General features: G+C 44.9%; 1 protein-coding gene across 9 annotated transcripts in view; it reads right to left on the bottom strand.

Annotated features, from left to right (window-relative positions):
* The window catches only part of LOC119975963 (protein PRRC2A-like), a 142,260-nt gene that overhangs the window by 13,586 nt on the left and 103,725 nt on the right, over nt 1–24,949 (bottom strand). For 6 of the 9 annotated variants that reach the window (XM_038815955.1, XM_038815953.1, XM_038815945.1 and 3 more), the window contains 7 exons: nt 17,981–18,214; nt 16,777–16,863; nt 11,986–12,087; nt 7,657–7,819; nt 5,745–5,860; nt 4,023–4,159; nt 3,235–3,481 (listed from right to left, as the gene is read on the bottom strand). In XM_038815955.1, coding sequence (XP_038671883.1) covers nt 3,235–3,481; nt 4,023–4,159; nt 5,745–5,860; nt 7,657–7,819; nt 11,986–12,087; nt 16,777–16,863; nt 17,981–18,214 — 1,086 coding nt within the window. The remainder of the gene's footprint in view (nt 1–3,234; nt 3,482–4,022; nt 4,160–5,744; nt 5,861–7,656; nt 7,820–11,985; nt 12,088–16,776; nt 16,864–17,980; nt 18,215–24,949) is intronic. The other 3 variants (XM_038815948.1, XM_038815951.1, XM_038815954.1) reach the window with 3 other exon arrangements.

Here is a 24,949-nt window from a genome sequence, read left to right as displayed (position 1 = left end):
ATGGTGGAAGCCTCACCACATCTGGCAGCAACTGTGGGGGGAAACCACAGTTAATTGTTCAAGTCAGCGTGGCACTTATTCAGAGTTCTGAAGAGGAATCATGCTGGTTATAATTTTCCAATCTTTCTCAGATATATGTGCGGTGCCAAAGGACTGGAGAACTGCAAATGTTCCATCATTATACAAAATGCAGGGATAAACCAGTAAATACAGGTCAGTCAGTTTTACCTGGGACAAAATTAAAAGTCACTTGAATGAAGGTGGATTTATTCAAGGGAAGCCAACATGGATTTGTTATTGGCAAACTGTTGAACTAGCTTTGATATTTTTTTTATTTTTTTATAAATTTAGAGTACCCAATTCATTTTTTCTAATTAAGGGACAATTTAGCGTGGCCAATCCACCTAGCTTGCACATTTTTGGGTTGTGGCGGCGAAACCCACACAGACACGGGGAGAATGTGCAAACTCCACACGGACAGTTACCCAGAGCCGGGATCGAACCTGGGATCTCGGCGCCATGAGGCTGCAGTGATAACCCACTGCGCCACCGTGCTGCCCTTAGCTTTGATATTTTGTTGAGGAACATAGAGTATCTGAGGATAGTGTATGGAGTTTCAAAAGGTGTTTGATAAAGCATCACATAATGGGGTTTCCAGTAAAGCTGAAGCACATGGAATAAAAGGGACAGTGGCACCATGGATACAAATAAAATCAAATAACTGTGGATGCTGGCAATCTGAAATAAAAGCAGCAAATGCAGAAAGACTCGGCAGGTCGGGCAGCATCTGTGGAGAGAGAAACAGAGTTAACATTTTGAGTCGGTATGATTTTTCCAGAGAAAAGAGTCATACAGACTTAAACGTTAACTGTTCCTCTTTCCACAGATGCTGCCAGACCGGATTTCCCCCCCCAACATTTTCTGTTTTATCTCATGGGTGTAAAGTTGGCTGGGTGACAGGAAAGCTGTGTGAATAGAAGCACCCCCTCTCAATGGCCGAGAAAGCACTGCTCGAGAGAGACTTGTGCATCACTACCCAAGAGTGCACGTAGGCAGAGTGTACGCGAATCATGATTAACTCTAGACCAGGGGTGGGCAAACTACGGCCCGCGGGCCGCATGCGGCCCGCCAAAGGTATTTCTGCGGCCCTCCAAGTCATTAAAAAAAAAAAAAAAAAAAAAACATTTTTTAATTTTTTTTTTTAATTTTTTTTTAAGGTTAATGGGGGGGCTGTTGGGTTACTTACTGGTATAGGGTGGATACGTTGACTTGAGTAGGATGATCATTGCTCGGCACAACGTCGAGGGCCGAGTACTGTACTGTTCTATGTTCTATATGAGGCGCCCAGAATCATAACCGGGTGAAGTAATTATTTTACTTAATATACTATGCGGCCCTTTGTGAATTGTGAATTTCTGAATGTGGCCCTTGCACGGAAAAGTTTGCCCACCCCTGCTCTAGACAGTGCAGAAAAAGGAGAGGAGATTTGGCACTTCCAGCATGACATTTCGTCAAAGTGAAGCACAACACGAAGCCACCGTCTCCGGTGTATATTTACATTAAGTGCATAATTTTGCAAACCAGCATATGTTTAATCGGAGGTTAAAAGATTTGAGTAATGACAACGTGGCACCAATATAAGCTTGGTCGTGAAATGAGCCCTTATTTGGAGGCTTTTGAATCAATCCAACACAACAGTTTTTATATGACTCACTTAAGTGGATCAGAGTGCAACCACACAGATATTTCTGCCAGCCCTTCAACACGATCCTTACTTACAGGCTGATTCTGCGTCCATTATCTCATCCAAGTGATTATTAATTGCAAATTTAGAGGATGCTCACCCGCCTTCACTTACACACACTCGAGAGTCAGAGTGCTACTGTGTAATGATCAGAAGTGGTAACCATTAAATCTTACCACCCCCACCCCTCCCCCACCACTAACTCACCACCCATCTATTTAAAAAAAAAAATTCTTATGGAGTAACCAATTATTTTTTTCCAATTAAGGGGCAATTTAGCATGGCCAATCCACCTAACTTGCACATCTTTGGGTTGTGGGGGCGAAACCCATGCAAACACGGGGAGAATGTGCAAACTCCACACGGCCAGTGACCCGGGACGGGATCGAACCCGGGTCCTCAGCACCGTGAGGCAGCAGTGTTAACCACTGTGCTACAGTGCTGCCAACTCACCACCCATCTATGACTATCCTCCTCGAGATCCCTTTACTCAGCACTAGCCAAAGATGGAAGTCCAGGACATTCTTGACTTACACTATTCAATTCAAATTCACACTAGGTAGTTAAATTAAGTGAAAATAAAAAATATATAGGTGGCAGCGGTTAGCACTGCTGCCTACGGCGCTGAGGATCTGAGTTTGATGCCGGCCCCGGGTCACTGCCCGTGTGGGGTTTGCACATTCTCCCAGTGTCTGCATGGGTCTCACCTCACCCCCACAACCCAAAAGCAGGGTAGGTGGATTCGCCATGCTAAATTGCCCCTTAATGGGAAAAAGAAAGAATTAGGCACTCTAAATTTATATTTAAAAAGTTTTTAAAAAGCTATTTTGATGTGAAGGTTTTGTTTAGATGGATGACGTTGGATGGGGTGAAAAGTGGAAAGAGGTGCTACTGTGGTAAAGTGTGGAAATGGTAACTGCTGACTCAAGTTCCTCCTTTCCCAAGTCTGTGTGTTAAAGAATGGCTGAAGGACTCGCTGTCACTTACTGAGTCCAGGGTTGCTGAAAAGAAGCAGCAGTCCATATGGAAATGTACTCTGCTGTTACTGCCCATCCTTCAGTGCCTTCAGCAACCATTGGGCTCAATTTAATAAGACAACTGCCCCATTTAGTGTCTTTTATCCTTCCTAATTCCCATAAATAGCTGTAAATTATTACTTGCAACCATACATCCATGGTTCATTTGTTCCCCCGACGGGAGAGAAGCTGGTTGATCAGTCAAACAGTTCACCATGGCGATACCAACGAAGTGTGTTTATAACTGGGGAGGGGAGACATCTGTGAATTGGTTAGTGATCAAGATGGAATGTGAGAAGAAACAGGTTCAGGAGGCCATTGGTCATGCTTTGGAAGCAAGAAAGGATTGAGAAATATTGAAAGGATTGCAAAAGGGAAAGGGACTTTAACTTGGCCTATTTCTTCATTTCTAAATATTCCTGAAATACTGACAGTGAGCATCACTTTAATAGACAGACAGTACAGGTCACTTACCTGTATCAGCTGAGAGTCAATGAGCTGGGAGTTGCCCAGCTGAGTGTTGTAGATGACAGACATTGGAGGAGTGCAAGTTGGGTGCTGGTAGGGCAATCCTTGTTGAGCCTTCGCTACCTCTGCAGCCTGCACTGCAGAAAAGCCAACATATTGGCCTTTTACTGGAGCCCCAGATATGAGCGTAGAGCCTTGCACCATGGCTGCAGAGGGAGGGGAGAGTCCAGGTTGGAGATACAACTGTTGGGACCTGTCAAATAAGACAGTCACTAGCAAGCAAACAGCAAATTGAGGGAATGTAAATATGTCAAACCCATCACATATATCGGAGTTTTTGTATTCGCACCCTGCGTTTTCCAAAAAGGACCACCCCATTCATCCCTATGGATCACTACAACTAGAAACAGCAGAGTCCCAAGGCTCAGGATAGTATCTATGCAGTGTGGCTGAGGAATCGTAATTTTGTTTAACCGCCTCACTGGTGAGGAGGCTGTTCCAATTCTGCCTGACTGCAAACGGCCTGTTTACTGGTCTGCAATTAAAACCTGAAAAGAAGACTGGTACAACTGAACTCAGGTTAAAACTACAATTCAAGGTGGTAATGAGCTCTGGTGAAGGCTTACAACAGAAAGAGTTAACAAGTCTGAGTGCGTTTATACTTTGTTCTATTCACTGCATGTGCTAAAATCAGTCACACATTAAGGGCGATTTAAAAAGGGGCAGTCCCATTAAATTTGGTGGTCTATTGTCTTATTCCGAGGCAGATTTTGCAACAGCTTGGAAAGCCTTACCTGAAAGACTGGAGGGAACTGAAGATATCTTGCGTTTGGGAGACTGGTGTTCCTTGTCGGATGCTAAGGGTCGAAACTTGGGCCTGGCCCTGAAGAGGAGTGTGAAGAGGAAGTGTGATCTGTTGGGTCGGCATTGCCTGCAATACAATAGTTCAGATGTTTTCTGGTTTAGCGACTTGAAAGTGGTTTTGGCGTTTAAAAAAAAAAGGAATTAACAAGAACATTGAATCTCTTGATAAATTATTCACAACTGGGGGAACAATGCGCAAAACTGGTTATGAGACTGCTCATCGGCATGGGTTAATTGCAATACCAACTAAAAATCTGGAAATCCTCTGGTTTGATCAATGATGTGTATGGAATTAACAATTTGGGCCAGCAGTAAAGGAGTCACAATTGGAGAGAGGAAAATCAATGGTGGTGCCTACTTCAAATCACCATCCAGTGACCCCCTGCTGGTAAGTGCGGGTCTCGGCAGAAGACACATTCAATTGCAGTTGCTCTGCCCTCCACAGTGAAACTCATTTGGACGCTGTCTGGCCAAGCCCCAGGGTTAGCAGATCTAAAGAAAATAACTTTCACAGACACCCCAGCCGCATCAATTCTGAAAAGCCTAATTCTTCATGTGTGCTGCGATATCAGCACGCCAAGCACAAGTGACAATGAGCCAAGCCATGGCTCAGCTGTTAGCAACTCCACCCACGTCACAAGGTTGTGGCTTCAAGACCCGCTCCAGTGAACAGAGCACAATATTGCACCTGGATGCCGCTATTTCATAGAGATCGGGGGAGTTCTCCTAGGTGCTTTGGCGATCTGAGTTTTAGTTCAGTTTCTAATCAATGCAATTATCACATTGTGTGGAACCTTGCAGTTTACAAAGTGACTGCTGCAGTTTCAACATTAGAAAGGTAGCTGGACTTCCAAAGCACTTCCATTAGCTGTAAAGCTGTTTGGGATATCCGGAGGTCATGAAAGACACTGTAGAATTGCAAGTCTTTTTTTTCATTGCAAAAGCAGCAGTGGTTCTAAGAGAAAGCTGAAACCTATGTTATGGGCCAGGGTTTAGAGAACCCCAAAGTGTATCATGGAGTTCACCTGACCCACAACTTTTGATAAGATTGTGGTATGGGGAGCACACGGCCCACTCTACAGGTGTGGTACAGCAGAAATGGAAAAGTATTTTTTAAAGCAAAACAATGTTTATTCTATGAACTCAAGTTAACCTTTTTAAAACATAGTGAACATCTGAGCAACCATCAATTCAAATACAACCCCCAAAGAATACAACACTAAGTAATCCTTAAGCTGTCATTTTAACATCCTTAACACTTTAAAAAAAACCTTTAAACAGAAGCACATCAGGTTACAGTCACTACTGAGAGCAGTTATTAGTTATCACAAAAGGATCGATTTACATTCTTTAGATTACAGAGAGAGAGACTAATACCCCTTCTGGCTGTGACTGCAGCTATCCAGCTCTGAAAACAAAACTAAAACACACCCTGCAGCAGCCTAAAACAAAAGTAAAAAGCTGACAGACAGCCCAGCTCCACCCACACTCTGACATCACTGATAAACACCCATTTCTGAAAGGTACTCTCACATGACACCTACCCCAAGGAGACAAGTGTCTTTGCATATCTGATAATTTGTTAGCAGCAGCAGGAACACACTGCTTGTGCCAAACCATGCAACACAGTATGATGATTATGGAGATCTTACCCGTGTGAGCCCAGACTGGAACGCCTGATGCTGAGAGATGGAGGGAGGCATCCCACGAGGCTGGCCACCATAGAAATGGCTTTCCATGTAGCAAGGTGGTATCTGGCCACTTGGCACTGTGGTAGGGGAGAAATATTGATGAAATATGTTTTCAAAGAAATGAAATATCTGTTTTCTGGATCGGTGAGGACATACAAGTGCCTTGTACATTAAATCCAGTCAGTGTGGCCATGTGGGGTGGTGACGGAAATAAGAGATGTGAAAGGTCAAAAGCAGTGTTAAACTCCACAGAAACACTCAGGCACAATTCATGCACACTGAGCCCAAGAGATGCAATGACTTTTTATTTGTGGATTCAAATTCGAATGATAGTTGCTGCAGTGTGTTTCAAGAATTGTAGCAATTTATATTAATAAAAATTTTTTTTTTTTTTTTTAAAGTAACAAATTTTTTTCCTAATTAAGGGTGGCCAATCTACCTTTCCTGCATATCTTTGGGATGTGGGGGTGACAAGCAGACAGAGAATGTGCATATTCCGCACGGACAGTGACCGGGGGCCAGGATCGAACCAGGGTCCTCGGCGCTGTGAGGCAGCAATGCTAACCACTGCACCGCCCCGCAATTTATATTAATGACATACAATGGGGGCCCGACAATATAATTTCCCTTCTCTACTCTTGGGAGGTTTTGTAAAAAAAAATCCAAGCGGTTTGCTTTGGATGATTTTGCACCAGCAGATGGTGCTGCTGCATGATACAGTTAAATAGTACAATCATTATGGTGTGTTACATCTAATCCTACCAAAACTGAGATTACTTTGCTGTTGACATCAAAAAGTTATTTAAAATGTCTGACGGATTTGTATTAAGCCTCTATAATAGTTGCGCGCCATTGGCTTTCCCAGTAAAGGCTTCCGCCTAGTGACTAACTGGGCCATCTAGACTAAGGAATCAGCACAGCGGCCATTTGGCTCATCACAGCTATGCCAGCTCAGTGGTAGCTATCCAATTATTCCCCCCCCCCACTTTCTCCATATCCCTGGGTAAATTATACCGTTCCACCGTGCAACTATTTCTGACATTCTTGTGAGTGATGCTGCTGAATTTGCTTCCAGGCAGTGTATTCCAGATGATAATAGCTCGCAGAGAGGAAATTGCATTCCTGAGCTTTGATGATCCTGCTGGGATGAGGGCAACAGCCAGGGGTGGGGATAGGGGTTACTCGGATAGGATGGCAGAAAAAGGCTGGGATACATGTTGAAAAACCTGTGGGGAGGATGAGGTCAGGTGGGACTCCGATGCCCTTTGTGATTGAAAACTATTCTGCCTCATTGTAACTTTGTCTCTCAATCAACACTCCAATACAGTGCTGAGGGACTGCTGTACTGTCCGTGGTGCTGACTTTCACATTAGATGCTAATCCAGGTGGGTGTAAATATGCTTCCATTTTAAAGAGAGTAGCTCGTAGCTCTCTCCTGTTAATATCAATAAAATTAATTTTCTGCTCATGTGTACAGTTTTTATGCAGGACCTGGTTTCTGCGTGGAGTATTTTTTCAGAGGGTCGGTGCAGAGTTGATTGGCCGAATGGCCTCCTTCTGCACTGTAGGGATTCCATGGAACAGTCTAATAGCGAGCAAAATCCATTCGGAAATATGGTGTAACTTTTGACCTGCTATGACTGTCTGACCTCATTGGTCTATTCTATGGAATATTCTGGAACAGTAAAAGATGCAGTATAAATGCCAAACAATGACAATTAGAGGGTGAAATGAGAAGCACAGGTAAGAGCAGAGAGCAAGTGAGAGCAGGAAGCAGAGAATGGAAAGTAGAGAGGGAGGAAAGTGCACGTAGAGTGGTGTGTGGGAACAGCATACAGCATGGGTGTTGGATCAAAGTACTGAGATACTGAACCTGAGAGGGTGGCAGATGGCGCCACAGAGGCCACAGGTATTGAGTTGATAAAAGAATGGTAGTCATCAGTAATCTCGGGCAGATCTGCGTGAGTCATATTTGCAGAAACATCTTTTTCAGTGACACCTGGAGATTTCTCCCACGCTTTGCGAGCAGACTCCATCTGAGGAGGAGAGAAAATATTAATTAAAGTAGGATTCAGTATACCCACCCAAATTTTAATCACCCAAAGGTTCATGTCTGGAGACAGTAGTTTCATAATAGAGTAAAAGGTGCTGCTGGTGGCGATAGATTAAGAATTAAGAGTAACCCAAAATGAGATTTTATTTTCATCACAATAGTACCTGGTCAGGAAATGATTTGCTCATTTATTTCAAACAGATACAACACTTTAACGACAAGCTAACTGCATGTCTTCATCTCAAGCGGGGACGTAGCTCCAAGTACGAAACGAGGACGAAGTATCAATCGTTCAACAATATAAGACAATAGACAAAAAAGGGAAATCTTCAAAATCAGAAGGGTTTAGGACCATAATTGCCACTCACAGATATGGTGGCGCAACCAAAGCTGGAGCTCCTTGACTGGAGCAGAGAAGTTAAAATTAAACTAAGCAATGGATGGATACGACAAAGACAGGGCTAATAATCGAACAAGCAGAACACAGGAAACAAAGTAGAGCAAAAGGCCAAGAAGGTGTAAATAAAACTTGCGCTAACAAAGGAATATTATGTTTAGAAGTAGTAAAATAACGTAAAAAGTATAGGGCAATCAAATGAAGAATGAATTACTGCACAAGATGAGGAAGTCGTCGAATCCCTACTGTGAAGGAGGCCATTTTTGGCCCATCGAGTCTGCACCGACCCTCCGAAAGAGCACCCTACCCATTTCCGCTCTCTGTTCACCCTGCCCTATCCCTAAATACGAAGGGGCAATTTAGCATAGCCAATCCACCGCACCATATCTTTGGACTGTGGGAGGGAACCACGCAGACTCAGGGAGAATGTACCGCACAGTCACTCAAGGCCTGAATTGAACTCGGGTCCTGCGTGCTGTGAGGCAGCAATGCTAACCACTGTGCCACCCAAAGTACTGCATGCTTTACCTGGACTTGCATAGAAAAGTGTGGCAGCGGATGAGAAAGTGGAGTAATTAAGACTAACTACAGATAAAGTATAGGGCTCATGGTAAAAAAGGCAGCAGGGCCCTGACAAATTGCATCCTCGAATGTTGCAGGAAATCAGAGGAAATAGAAGAAGCTCTGACCACAACCTATCAAACATGGAATTATGCCACAGGACTTGAGGTTGCATTGGGTAACAGAGGGTTACAATGGCATCACTGTGCAAGAAGGGAAAAAGGTATCTATATAGACCTGGAAGTGGGCAAGGTTCTGAGGGACATAAAAGAGAAGGGTGGGGGTGAGGCTATATACTCATTTAAGACGACAAGTTATTTAGGCTGAGCCTGCAAGGAGTAGGTAAATATCAACTCAGACTGCACAGCCTCAACTTCAACCCCACCACACCTCCGGGAGTGGAACAAGACTGCAGGGATTTTAGAGCTCTGGATAGTTAAAAACTGTTATGGGCTTTCAAAAGGATAAAATGAGGAAAAACGACTTCCACAAGTCAGCATTGTTGATCGACATGCAAAACATGGAAGAGGTAGGAATAATTTTTTTTAAAAAGATTTTGTTAGCACATGGTATGTCCTACCAGGGCAACAGTGGAAGCAGAATTTTCAACAGTTTTTAAGAAAAAAAGGATAATCATTTGAAAAGAAAATATTTTAAAATAAAAGTCTGAGGGAAGAACATGGGAATGTAACGAGAACAGGACCAGTCAGGTGTGATGGGCTTAAAGCCCATGCTGTCAAATGAAAAATGTGAATAATATTCTGGGTTAATCTGTGTGTAATGTATATTCTCCCAGTGTCTACGTTAGTCTCACCCCCCCACAATCCAAAGATGTGCAGAGTAGGTAAGTTGTCCCTGAATTGGGGAAAAAAGGATTGGGTACTCTAAATTTATGTTTAAAAAAAATCCTATTTGTAAGGAGGAATGAATGTGAAAACTAGTGGGGCCAAACTTGTCCAAGGAGGAATGAATGTGAAAACTAGTGGGGCCAAACTTGTCCAAAAGGAGCAACTGGAATGTCCATTATATTCCCTGATCAACTTCACAACTTGCAGGTCTTTCATCAAAAGATCTTTGATTGGCACGCAGGCTCATTACACAACGCTGTACTTTGCCGAGAACATGGTGTGACTAGCTTGTCCCATGTACATCCTTTCATCACTGTAAAGGCTAGACAATAAAGAGCAGGGAGCTGTATAAAATGCTGGTTAGGTAACAGCTAGAGTACTGTGTGCAGTTCTGGTCACCACAGTATAGGAATGTGATTGCACTAGGGAGGATGCAGAGGACATGCACCAGGATGTTGCCTGGGCTGGAGCATTTCAGCTCTGAAGAGAAACTGGATAGTCTGGGATTGTTTTCCCTGGAGCAGTGAAGGCTGAGGGGAGGACCCGATTGAGGTGTATGGAATTATCAGGGATATAGATGGGGTGGATAGGAAGGAACCTTTCCCCTTAGCAGATGGGGTCAATAACCAGGGGGGTATTGATTTAAGGTAATGGGCAGTAGGCAGACCGGAAAAAGACTCATTTATGCCAACTCTGTTTCCTGTTTGCAAGCCAATCTTGAATCCATGTCAAAAGTTACCCCAAGACCATGTGCTTTTATTTTGTATAATGACTATTGATGTGACACTTTATCAAAAGACTTCTAGAAATCTAAGTACAGTACATGGGGCTCCTTCAAAGAATAAATTGGTCAGTCTTGATTTCCCTTTCATAAAGCCTTGTTGATTCTTCTTGATTACGTTGAATGTTTCTAAGTGCCCTGCTATATCATTAATAACAGTTTGTAACATTTCCCTAATACAGATGCTCGGCTAACTAGCATGCTCTTTCCTGCTTTCAGTCTCCTTCCATTTTTGAATAAAGGAGTTGCATTCTAATCCAATGGAACCGTCCCCAAATCTAGAAAATTAAAAAATTTAAACCAATCCAGGGGCTGTTTGGCACAGGGCTAAATCGCTGTCTTTGAAAGCAGACCAAAGCAGGCCAAGCAGCACGGTTCCATTCCCGTACCAGCCTCCCCAAACAGGCGCTGGAATGTGGCGACTAGGGGCTTTTCACAGTAACTTCATTTGAAGCCTACGTGTGACAATAAGCGATTTTTATTTCATTTCAACTATCTCATTAGCCACTACTTTCATGGCCTTAGGGTGAAGTGCCTCAGACCCAACAATTTGCTCAATGATTATAGATTTTCCGAGTTCCTCACTGCTGGGATGTTACTTGTGTCCTCTATCCTGAAGGCAGATGCTGGGCAATAGCAGCTCCGATACATTACCTGAAGGCCATCTACAAGAGTGCTTGTTCAAACATCCAGAGCCTGTGGTCTGCCATGATTTTGGTTCCAGAGAGACAAAACAGCTGCCGTTAAATCGACCCAACAATAATGTCCATGCTGCGATTAGGAAGATGGCACCAACATCCTCCAATTTTGGCAGTAAAATGCACTATCTGCCCTAGGCCACTCAAAACTCCGAGATTCTGCTGTCCGTCTAGCACGCACTCAAACCTCATTAGTGGCCATGCTTACTGGAAGAGTTTCAAGGTGGCTCTAAAATAATACAATTAGTGGTCAACAGCTAGGACCCAGTCCACCCATTCATGTGTTGACCTGGAAATTGCAAATAGTTGACAGATAAATTTACAGCATTCCTGAGCATTTGCCAATTAAGCCCACTGATGGAATTTGTCATTAGGGTTTGGATTCTTCTCACTCACCTTAAGGAGGAAGCTTAAAACCCTAAAAGGAATGGTTCTATAGCTGTGGGAAGGTCAGCAGTGATCTGCTCTGTTAAACCACATTGTTTTGCAGATGTAACTTGAGCCCTAGCCCTGTGCACACTTGGTTACGGAGGTTGGGGAAGAGTGAGCGCGCATGTGTACTTGTCACTCTGAATGCAAATCAAATCTGCAGTGGGAAGGTGATTGCTTTGCAAGTAGAATTGCAGACATGCATCTGTACATGTTTAACCGGTAACTGAGCAAACGTTAATTGTTCTCCGGGATTTCACTGAATCACCATGTGAAGGCCCAAAAAAGATCATAAATTGAGAATTCCATTTAAGTATATTTAATTATAGGCATGGACCCAAATCGCTCTTAGTTACTTGACAGAGTTGCTTACTAGTGACTTAGCCTCGTAGAACTGCTTGCCCTTTCCTGTCAACAGCGAATCAGAAATCCTACCTTAAGAGTCAACTCATTGCTGGGAAGAGATACAGGAGCCATCTCCCTGTTCTGTGGTGGGGTCTCAATGGTAGGGACTGGCAGTGGGGCAGCTAAAGGCACCTGGGAAGGACAACACAAGAAACATCAACGCCCCATTCCTGATAGAATAATGAGCTGACTGATATCCCATGCGGTCAAACAGCTGACCTGCACTCACTATCTAAGCTGGTGTGTGGAGAACAGGCAGATGTACCATATAATGGATTTGCAGGCCAACAGGAGTAAGGGAATAAATGGGCCGGAAGAAAAATTGGGTTAAAAAAGACAAAAAGGCTGTGTCTATAAAGTAGTAATAAGGTCATCAATTTGCAGGTGCAAAGGCAACACTTTCATCACCAGGCAAGGCCAGCAGCACGGTTCGATTCCCGTACCAGCCTCCTAGGGGCTTTTCACAGTAACTTCATTGAAGCCTACTCGTGACAAGAAGCGATTTTCATTTCATTTCATTTCACTTATGAAACATGATTTACACATGGTTTGCATCACTCAGAATTCTGTATTAAATGTAAAACTACATCCATTGAATTCCTTTACCACTTTTTACTTGACAGGAACACTTTTTCAACAATGACTTTTTAAACAGGGACTGAATCACTGTTATTAAGAATGATGGGCAATAGTTGCTTGGCTGTGCAAAGCACATTAAGAAGCACTTAAAAAAAAAAAAAAAAATCCTTCAGAATTCAGGAGCTTTTTGGCCCTGCCACCCCACCAACCCAACATAAAAGTAGCCTTACTGTTGATTAAAATACACGGGCCAGATTAGTCCATTGTGCCAAAGCTATCCTCACAATAGACCCCTGCCTAACTGGGGAGCGGGCTCATAGTGTGCACACACACAAAACGAGAACTACATGCAATTGCAGCAGGCACTGCAAATAACCAGGATTTCTGGAGGCATGTCTGTCCAGACCAAGTATTTACATCAGAAAAGGTTATACCATGCAAGTGTTTAACCTGGCAGTAAATCCACCACTTTATGTCTTGAAAGACACACATTGCTCATTTAATGATGCTAGTTCAATTTGCAGACATCTGGACAGCAGGATCCAAAAGGAGGAAGTCGCATAAAAGGGAAGTGGTAAAATAATGATCAGATTAATCTTTTATTCACAAGAGATTATAGTTGATTTTACAATGCAGCTTATTTTGTTTGGATTCCAGGAGATCGGCAAAACATGAGGCAGCTTCCCGCTTCCCTGTAATCTATATTAAACCACTATCCCACGTCCTGGCAGCTGAAATGCATATTATTTTATTTTGTGGAACAATTAATTAATTCTCCATCGGGAAGAAAAAAAGTGAACTAGATTCGACGGTGGAATCAGGCGGCTAGTTTGTTTCAATATTCCCGACTTTAAAATCTCCCCATTTCTCAAGTCTTTCAAAACATGTAGCAACTTCGGTTCCATTTATTGCAAAAATCTCCTCCTTGGCTTCTACCTCCGCACCCCTTCTGGTGAACAAGCATCATGCAGCTCCATACTGCCTTTGAGCTTTCCTCCCTTCTTTACACCAAGAAACTGGGTAAGGATGGCAGATCACTATCCCGAATATTAATAATAAATCTTTATTATCACAAGTAGGCTTACATTAACATTGCAATGAAGTTACTGTGAAGCCCCTGGTCGCCACATTCCGACGCCTGTTCGGGTACACGAAGGGAGAATTCAGAATGTCCAAATTACCTAACAGCACATCTTTTGGGACTTGTGGCAGGAAACAGGAGCACCCGGAGGAAACGCATGCAGACACGGGGAGAACGGGCAGACTCCACACAGTAACCCAAGCCGGGTATCGAACCTGGAACCCTGGTGAAGCTGTGAAGCAACAGTGCTAACCATTGTGCTACCATGTTGTCCTAAAGGACATTAGTGAACTATGTGGGTTTTCACAACAATCGATAATAGATCCATGGTCACCATTAACTGAGACCGGCTTTCAATTACCACCACCTCCCCATTAATACCCTCTGATGGCCCAGTTAGCACGTTAGGACATACATGAGACAAAGAAGGTCCAAAATTCTAGGCCAGCATAAGACCATAAGACATAGGAGTGGAAGTAAGGCCATTCGGCCCATCGAGTCCACTCCACCATTCAATCATGGTTGATTTCAACTCCATTTACCCGCTCTCTCCCCAATAAGACCATAAGGTCTTAACCATAGGGTTACTATGGCTGTTGTCAGTAGGTCTGTGTTTCTGATGGAGTGGTGGAGAAATAAGCAAGACTCTTTTCTGCTGCAAAGTACAGATTTGTGGGTGGCAAGTTAGGATAGATATCGGCTCCACTCTTTGTGGAAGGAAATGCCATCAAGTCCCAGCTTCAAAGAACTGCATGATTGTTTGGCAAAATACCGATTGGTGGCTAGACAAACACACCCCTCGAAACGACACAGCCCTGAAAAGGCAGCTTCTTTAGAAAGAGGAAGTATTTAAATTCCCAATGTTTTTTAAAACCAACGATTAAGGGTCAGATAACTTACACCTCAAGCACTCCTTTTGCTCATAGGGTTTGAGGACATTGGTAGCCTTCAGAATCTTTACCTCCACTTGTACATGTAGGCTAATTTGCAAACATAAAGTAACAGACAGTGGATAATTACAAGCTTCACCAGTGTCCAATGTTTCTTCTAATTCTTCCCATCAATGTGCAGAATTCATTTTGTTATGTCCACCAATGTCAAGGTAATTTTAGGATGTGCCACCAGCAGAAGCAAAAAAAAACTATAGATAAAATATATTTGAAATAAATTTCTGTAGGTATGGAAAAGGAAGAATATCGCCCCAGCCATTCACACAGTAACATGCGAGCCCACAAGTGGCCAGATGTACGGAATTAAATTTTAAATTTACCATTGTGGCCTTTGAACTCTCAACCTCTAGGTTTTAAATTCATTACAATAGCCACAGTGCTACCATACATGAAAAGGCATCAATTAGTTTTTGTATTGTAGCTTATATTTTTGTAATTTGACAGAAGAAAAAAGTGAATTGGTAGCAATGGTTCACGACAAGGATGAGTTGCCAAATTGAAACAAAAAGAGCCAAGGAGAAAAAATAAAGGAGGCTTGCCTTTTGAATTGATAGAAAATGTGGAAAGTTTACTTCAAACTGCCAAGAATGGGGAGGAAATTTTTTTTCCTCACATCAACAAACAAGGAGGTAAAGGTAAAGCATCTCAGATTTTGGAAAGAGGTTGGCTCTTGCGAGCTGGACCACGATGGTCAGAAAGAAACACAGCATCCCGGCAAATGAATATTGAAAGGGGAAGCTAGAGCTGGAAATTGGGGAAGACAGCATTGCAGCGAAGAAAGAATGGAATCCCAGGAGGAAGAATGGCTGCTCAAGCTAGCTTTTGGTGTCACTAGCATTCCAATTAAGAGTTTTTAAAAAAAAAATACAAAAAATGGTGACTCGGTTTATTAATTCACAAATATTTTAAAAAAAAAGAGTAAATAAACTGGCTCTCATAATGCATACAAAAGTGAATCAAGAAGAGGTAGTGTTTGGAAGCATGCAGTTTAAAATGAACGATGAGATAATCTCCTGGGATCAGCAATACGAATTCAAAACTTTTCACAAACTCCCTAGAAATGCCCTTGGTATTTTTAAATGTGCCGAATGTCTTGCGATCCATCGTCCTTGAATAATTCTACAAAACAAGCTGCAGCAGAACGTCGAGATCAGTTAACTGGCCCAAAAATGCTCTAACTCTGAACTTATTCTTCCCTCCGGCCCACCGACCCTCCTGGTTCAAACCGTCCAGTCGCTCCCTTCCCTCACTCAGATGCACCGCTTTCCTCCCTGACTCTTTCACTTACTGCGTCCCGCCCGATGCTTCCCACCCCAATCTTCCCACCTCCCTCCTGTTCCCAAATCCTTGCTGTGAGCGAGGACTCAGGAGAGGCACGGCGAGAGGGAGGAAGATGGGAGGGAGCAAGGTGAGATAAATACTAGGTGATCTCATTAAAACAGTTGTTGCAGATGGCTGGGGAATCACGATCATGTGGACAGTCTCAGGATAAAAGGGCCAAATCATTTAAGATTAGAATGAGAAATTTCTTGAGTTGTGAATCTTCAGATTTCTCTACTCCACAGGTTTGTGGGTGCTCCAAGCGTTGAATATATTTAAGGCTGAGATAGACAGATTTTTGGTCTCTCGGAATCAAGGATCTGGAGAGTAGGCAGAGGCAGAGAATTTGAGGCAGACAATCAGCCATAATCATACTCAATGGCGAGCAGGCTCAATGGGCTGTATGGTCTTCTTCTGCTTCTATATCTCATGTTCTTGTACTACTTCAGAGCACAGCAAGTCAAAGATTAAAGGCGAAACATTTTAGTGCATACATATCCGACTGACAATGGTCAGTGAGTCTCCAGCTATGCCAGCAGGGGGACTAAAAATCTAAACTGTTAAAAAGAAGAAAAATCTAGGTTGAAATATTAGGCTTCTGTAAAAGGTGGGCCCTTTGATAGTGCAACTGCGTCACACAGGTCCCTGTGCAACTTCCTCACCTGCATTGTTAAAATTGCCTCATACCTCCACGATGAGCCTTGGGACCACCCTAAACATAGGAATGCTCTTAGACAATGCAAACGACCTGCAGATCTGTGTATGTGTGCACGCATAGGCAAGAGGTGCTTCAAGAACAAGCTCATGAAATATCCAAGTTTTCCAAAGCATTGCACCAGCATAGAATTAGAAAGGATGTGTAAATGAAGTTGCAGGTCAGGCAGTACGTACATCATTGCTGGCAGCATTCTGCAGGTTGTTGGGTGGCGAACCCGTGGATCTGGGCAAGGTACTCCCAGTCAGACTGAAGTCAGAATCCTGAAAAGGAAGCAAAATGAATAGTCTACTGCACACTGCCAGATGCTTACAAATTGTTCCTTCAGTAACTTTTAAAAATAACCACAGCCTCCCTTTTAGATTAGCTCAGCAAAAATTAGCATCCTGTCCAAGCTGTACGAAAACAGGCAAAACATTAGGGATAGTCTCCTCTTTCATCTGTGATGACAAGTTCTCCCTCCAAATGAGACTCTGTGCTCTTGGAGACTCCAGCATTCTACAGTCTGCAGCATCCGTGCGGAAATTGTGCTTGCTTCTTAGGTTACACCCCCCCACAAAATCCTGGATGGTTGATCAAGCTGCTTTTGCACACAGCCTATATGGAAAGAAATTCTGCTTTTCAATAAAATGAATCATCTGCAAGGCATATTGAGTATTACCCACTCGGGGTCAGCACTAGTAAATGAAATGAAAATTTCCTGAGCTGCGCTGGCTGTTATCCAGCAGCCAACTCTATGGCAACCAGACGCATGATTAGGTTTATAGTGCAATTGACTGATGGCAGACTATTGGGCAGAGGTAATAGTCAGATTCTTGCTGTGTGGATGTTGCTATCTGAACTTCAAAATCTACTTGATCAGGCAGGTGGCACATCTGGTAATGGCCAAGCTCTGGATAGTCACCTCAAGTTTATGCACCTCAAGCTTGGTGTTGGACACCTCCAACCGAGGTGTAAGAATGCTAACGGAGCCAAAATGAAACAATACATGTTGGTGGGTCTCGCTCAAAAAGCAGGGGAATACAGCCAGCGCCCAACACTCCGACCCATTTCCCCCCACTTTTCTTCCTTTTCTCTTCTGCAAAGATCTGTTTTTTACCCCCAAAGCACTCTTGAAGTGTACTTCATGAAGGCCCCGCCTTCTCAACCTTGCGCCTCATCTGAGGTGTGGAGATCCTCAGGTTAAATCGCCACCAGTCAGCTCTCCCCCTCAAAAGGGGAAAGCAGTCTATCGTCATCTGAGACTATGCAACTTTACCTTTTTACTCTTGAAGAACAGCACAGTTGTTACTGTTGATAAAGTGGTTACACTTGCCAATGACCAAGATGAATTTGGATTCAAACTCTTAACTTCACTATTTAAAAAATCAAGTGACTCACCTTTGCACTCGCACCAAACTGGATTGGTGGTACAGCGACCTCGGTCTCTAGCAGCAAGTCAGGGTCAGGTTTGGATTTTGGTCTGCTGCTCATAGAAAAGCCAACAGCCTTTGCAGCCGTGTCAGGGCCTTCTTTCTGTTGTCCTTCTCTTGCCTTTTTATTTTTTAGCGAACGCTCATTTCCTATTGGTCCAGGTTTATGATCTTTACTCAGCTCGCTGGCGGACTCCTGAAACTTGATGAAACATAGACTTTTAATGCTCAATTTATTAAAAAAACCAAGGAGGAATCTGTCCTAGCACTACCATTAGAACAAAGAACTTATGCAAAAAGATTATTCATTAAAGTAGCTCAGGGATGCCACCTTCTTGGGAGATGCAAAAAAAGTGGTGCTGAACTAGCCAAGCTGCATTCTATCAGTCATCAGTATCCTCCAAAGATCACTCCTTCAGAATCAAACTATGTTATTAAGATCATAAACCTCTTCACAAAGCATAGTTTACAGCAAATATACATGTAACCGGCAGAGAACAAAAAAAAAATGTACTTAGCGACTTAAACAGATCCTTCAGTGCCATAAGTGCCCTTCCACATCACAAAGATCATTAATCTTTTGTTTCCTAATTCAGAGACACAGAGGAAATACATTCGAATTGTACCAAATGATTGTTCAGTTAGTGATATTCTTCAGGGACCAGCATTAGGACTGTTGATCATTAATATACAGCAAGAGCAAGATTTTACTGTACTTTGCACAATCGCAAAATCTGTAGATGACACAAAATTTGGAAGTATTGTGAACTGTGAGGAGGATATAGGGAAATGGCAGATGGAGTTTAATCCGGACAAATGTGAGGCATTGGACGATCTAATACAGGTGGGATAAGTGATTACTGACAGGCAGAGAGATCTGGGGGTACAGGTCCACAGATCATTGAAGTGGCAACGCAGCTGGATATGGTAGTCAAGAAGGTGTACGCCATGCTTGCCTTCATCGGTCAGAGCATTGCGTATAAAAATTGGCAAGTCATGTTGCAGCTGTACAAAACCTTAGTTCGGCCACATTTGGAATACTGCACACTATTCTGGTTGCCACATTACTGGAAGGATGTATAGATGCTTTGGAGAGAGTACAGAAGACGTTTACCAGGATGTTGCCTGGAGGGTATTAGGAGAGGTTGAACATACTCAAAATTGTTTTCACTGGAATGACATAGGTTGAGGGGTGACAGGGGTATGGACAGAGTGGATAGTGAGAAGCCTTTTTCCAGGGTGGTAAAGTCAATTACTAGCGGACATAGGTTTAAGGTGCGAGTGGTTAAGATGCGAATGGGAAACTGTAGATGTGTGAGGCAAGTTTTTTTTTAAAACACAAGAGGGTGGTGAATGCCTGGAACGCGTTGCCAGGAGAGTTGGTGGAAGCAGCTACAATAGTGGAGTTAAGAGGCATCTCGACGAGTACATGAATAGGATGGGAACATAGAACATACAGTGCAGAAGGAGGCCATTTGGCCCATCGAGTCTGCACCGACCCACTTAAGCCCTCACTTCCACCCTATCCCCGTAACCCAATAACCCGTCCTTAACCATTTTGGTCACCAAGGGTAATTTATCATGGCCAATTCACCTAACCTGCACATCTTTGGACTGTGGGAGGAAACCGGAGCACCCGGAGGAAACCCACGCAGACACGGGGAGAACGTGCAGACTCCGCACAGTGACCCAAGCCAGGAATCGAACCGGGGACCCTGGCGCTGCGAAGTCACAGTGCTATCCACTTGGGCTACCATAGAGGATTACGTTCTCCAGAAGTACACAAGGTTTTAGTTTCTAAAGACATCATGTTCGGCACAGCCCTGGAGGGCTGAAAGGTCTGTTCCTGCGCTGCACTGTTCTTTGATGGTGTTAAATGTAATATAGACAAATTGGTAGAATGAGTGAACTGGCAGATGAAATTTAATCTGGAGAAGTGTGAAGTGGTCCATTTTGATAGAAAGAATGGAGAGGGGGAATATAAAAGATACAATTCTCTCTAAAGGGGTGCAGGAGCAGATGCACCCACGACATTGGCAGGGCAGGCGGGGAACATGGTAAATAAAGGATATGGGATTCTGGGCTTCAATAATAGGGGCTTCGAGTATAAAAGCAAAGAAGTTATGATAAACTTGGATGAAACACTGGTTCCGTTTGGCCATCAACTGGAGTAGTGTCTCTAGTTTTGGGCGCCACACTTTAGAAAGGCACGATGGATGATGCAGATTTACAGGAATAGCTCTCAGGATGAGGAACTTTCTTATGTGGCTAGATTGAAGATGGGATTGTTTCCTTGAGGAGATTTGACAGAGGTTCACAAAGTGGTCTGGACAGAGTAGATGGGGTGAAACTCATCTCATTGGCGGAAGGGGGTGGGGGTCAAGAATCAGATGAGGCAGATTTAAAGATGACTGGCAAAAATAGGAACAGCAACAGGAGGGAAACTTTTTTTAAAAAAAACTCAAGAGTGTGGTTAGGATCTGGAATGCACTGCCTGAAAAAATGTAGTGGAGGCAGATTCAATTGTGACTTTCAAAACAGAATTGTTTTTTTTAAATCTGAAGGGAACAACTTCCAGGGCTACAGGGAAGAGACACAAGGTGAATGACTTGGGCAGAGAACAGGCATCAACACGACAGGCGCTGGTGCTGTTACCAATGATTCTATATATCAGTGTGTCCATTTAAAGACTCGGGTAACATTTTACATTCTGAAGTGGATAACACACATATTGAAGCTGATGACTTCAATATGCAATTAATGTATTGAGTGGATGAAAATCCCCAAAGCGGAGCGACAGCCTCCTCCTCATTTGCTGAGTTTAAGGTCATTAGTCTGCTACTTAATCTATAGAGTGGCCAGTCCTCAGTAATGTGCAACATTGTTTATATGCAGTGCATATAAACCAGCGGTGAAGGCTTGCTGCAGATGGACCCTGGCCTGTCCTGAACCTACTTAACAACAACCATTGTTGTTTTGGGAGTTCAAAACCTGACATTTCATAGGTGGGGTTTGTCACAAGAACTCATTCATGACTTCCCATGTGTTCTATTTCTTGATTAAGAGAACATTTGCAGGTAGATTTTGCTCAGGCAGGATGTTTCACGCGGGGTGCCAAGATAGAAGGCATGCCAAGGTGGGTTGAAAAGACCACCGTGGAATGGAAGTTAAGTGCAACATGGATAGTTTCAGCCAGTTTGCATTTTCATCAATTTGTGAATGTGTAGCGGAGCGATGTTTGCCAGGAAGGAAGACAAAGGTGGGGTCCTGAGCAATGTGTTCTGGTAATGATGTGCATTGTTGCAGTCAATTTGAGTGACAAGATATGTAACTGAACAGGTGCACAGAACTCTGCTGTGGAGTATGGTGGGACAAGTGCAAAGGTCTGGAGTGTTGTGGCAGCAGCACCCCATGTAGATCCAACAAGTTAGTAAGTTAGAGGTCAGCACGCAAAAGGCCCTTTGGCTCATCGTTTCAGTTTCTGGTTTGGCCTTTTGCTGATGTTTTCTTCCAATTTTCCCAGAAGGAGAGTCTTATCGAGAGTCACTCCCAAGTATGCAGAGATAGGATCATTAGTCTCTGCCAATCCATATAAATAGGCATTTGACACACCATTTGTATAATACTTAGATGAGCACTTGGCACATCTCAATATTTGAGGCTATGGGCCAAGTGCTGGCTAATGGGATGAGGATTGGCAGATCAGGTGCCTGCCATGTGATGGTGCAGACTTGTTGGGCCAAAGGGCCTTTTCTGCAATGTATTTTTCTGTGATTCTGACACTGGCATTGTGGAGGTGGAATACACCAATGTGGATGCAGACCGATTTAACACGAGGCACTATTCTGCCATCTGTATAACATCTTTGCTAAGGAACTGTACAGAAGGATGAAAGCTCAGGTGACACAACAGGTGCCATCAGTGCAGATAAATGTGAGATGCTATTTTTGGCAGGTCATTTGTATACATGCTGAATGGCATTGGGGTGAGCACTGACCCCTGTGGCAGTCCGTTGGCCCCTTTTATCCATGCACTTCCACCTTGCCCAAGGTGGACTCTGACGGTTGTTGTGAAGGAGTGTTTTCAGCAGTTTTCCCAACCCAGGTTGGAGGCATTCTGGACAGCTTTAGGAGCATGGCAGTGGGCCAAACTGTATCGGAGGCAGCTGCGAGGTTCAGTCGCACTATACCCGTCTTCTGGTTCTTTTGGAAGCCATGTTCAATGTAGGTGGAGAGTGCCTGTGGTGGAGATTGCCAGAGCTTGGTCACATGTATTGTGTCCCTGACAGAAAACAGCTTGGTCGACATGGTTCCCACTTCCGTAGTAGTATTAGTAATGTGCAACAGCCTGCACCAGGGACATCTGGGCTAGCTAGGAAGAGAAAGATCTGCCAGCACATCCACTGTGGTAAAGAGAGTGTCATATGCACAGAAAATGGAGGGTAGCTGGGAGCATGTTTTACCTCACCAACATGACAAACTCCTGCCTGCAGTGTACTCGGATCAAGACCGGTTATTGTGCAGGATACCGGGGACGTACGAGTTAAGGACCCACAGGAGCAGAGGGGAGAATGCTGAAAGGAGAAAATAAAAATCCAATCACAGCAGGCATCAGCTGGATGCACCTCTCATTCCATTATCCGTCTGAAGACTTAGCCAAATGAGAAAACGTATTCCCTAATCCTGAAAGCTCATTAGCTGCATCACAGTACTCCACCACTCAACAGTATTTTGTTGTTAGACTGGTCATATGATTATGTACCTTGATAGACAGAGTCAGCTGTACTTCAGCTTCGGGCATCTGGCCAACTCAGTGTGGAACATAAAATGCACCGATGCACAGATGGGCTTCACCAGCAGGGCTGTGAGCGACAGCAAAGCATTACCATCAATATCCACCTCTAAGCCACAAAAAGCTGCATTTGAAATCTACTTGTCAGAAGTGGTTAGCAGGAACATGCTCAAGGCCATTAGACTATTTATGGGTGGGCTTGAAATTGATCATTTGTTGCTGTGAAGATTTGAACCATCATTTCTACAGCATGCTCCTTTTCAATTTGCCGAGAAAGAAACATCAAGCTCAAGGTGGGAGGGGGTCAACGTCTGAACACAGCAAAGTTTGTCTCACTCTTGTAACCTCATCACAGTCCAGACCTAAACCACATCCACCCACAAAATTCCCAAAGTATTAAAAACTCTAATGGGGCATAACTGAAACCCACTACTAAGCCCAAATCAATCAATACATGGAACACGGATTTAAATTAACAAAAACAATTTGTCCACTGTTTCTCCTTGAGACACACTTTCATTACAATGGCTGTTCTTCCTTCACCGGTGATAAATCACCCCCGTTGCTTAGAACCATCATAAACACATATCTAGAATTTGCGCTCCAGCATCATTTGTCTTTATTAACTGCTCTGCCATTCACCACAGAGTAAAGGAGTTCATCCAGTTCCAAGCTCACTTAAGATTACCTTTAAATGTAGAAAATTGCCCCGAGTTATTTCACAGAAGAGACATCACCTGGAGAAGTGGACATCGATTGAACTGTAGTTACAGGAAGTCAGGGGATTATGATCAAAACCTTTTCAAAAGAGGTGGATTTTGAAGAGAACGATGGCTTCGGGGGGAGAAGAGAACCCCAATGCATGGAACTCTGGCAGCGGAAGGACATGGCTGGCAATGCGGCGGGAGGGGACTGAATGCGGCGGGAGGGGACTGAATGCGGCGGGAGGGGACTGAATGCGGCGGGAGGGGACTGAATGCGGCGGGAGGGGACTGAATGCGGCGGGAGGGGACTGAATGCGGCGGGAGGGGACTGAATGCGGCGGGAGGGGACTGAATGCGGCGGGAGGGGACTGAATGCGGCGGGAGGGGACTGAATGCGGCGGGAGGGGACTGAATGCGGCGGGAGGGGACTGAATGCGGCGGGAGGGGACTGAATGCGGCGGGAGGGGACTGAATGCGGCGGGAGGGGACTGAATGCGGCGGGAGGGGACTGAATGCGGCGGGAGGGGACTGAATGCGGCGGGAGGGGACTGAATGCGGCGGGAGGGGACTGAATGCGGCGGGAGGGGACTGAATGCGGCGGGAGGGGACTGAATGCGGCGGGAGGGGACTGAATGCGGCGGGAGGGGACTGAATGCGGCGGGAGGGGACTGAATGCGGCGGGAGGGGACTGAATGCGGCGGGAGGGGACTGAATGCGGCGGGAGGGGACTGAATGCGGCGGGAGGGGACTGAATGCGGCGGGAGGGGACTGAATGCGGCGGGAGGGGACTGAATGCGGCGGGAGGGGACTGAATGCGGCGGGAGGGGACTGAATGCGGCGGGAGGGGACTGAATGCGGCGGGAGGGGACTGAATGCGGCGGGAGGGGACTGAATGCGGCGGGAGGGGACTGAATGCGGCGGGAGGCGACTGAATGCGGCGGGAGGGGACTGAATGCGGCGGGAGGGGGCTGAATGCGGCGGGAGGGGACTGAATGCGGCGGGAGGCGACTGAATGCGGCGGGAGGGGACTGAATGCGGCGGGAGGGGACTGAATGCGGCGGGAGGGGACTGAATGCGGCGGGAGGGGACTGAATGCGGCGGGAGGGGACTGAATGCGGCGGGAGGGGACTGAATGCGGCGGGAGGGGACTGAATGCGGCGGGAGGGGACTGAATGCGGCGGGAGGGGACTGAATGCGGCGGGAGGGGACTGAATGCGGCGGGAGGGGACTGAATGCGGCGGGAGGGGACTGAATGCGGCGGGAGGGGACTGAATGCGGCGGGAGGGGACTGAATGCGGCGGGAGGGGACTGAATGCGGCGGGAGGGGACTGAATGCGGCGGGAGGGGACTGAATGCGGCGGGAGGGGACTGAATGCGGCGGGAGGCGACTGAATGCGGCGGGAGGCGACTGAATGCGGCGGGAGGCGACTGAATGCGGCGGG

The sequence above is a fragment of the Scyliorhinus canicula genome, chromosome 13 (assembly GCF_902713615.1).
Source record: "Scyliorhinus canicula chromosome 13, sScyCan1.1, whole genome shotgun sequence".
NCBI lineage: Eukaryota > Metazoa > Chordata > Chondrichthyes > Carcharhiniformes > Scyliorhinidae > Scyliorhinus > Scyliorhinus canicula.
The sequence above is the reverse complement of the archived record's forward strand: the minus strand, read 5'-3'. Positions and strand labels throughout refer to the sequence as shown.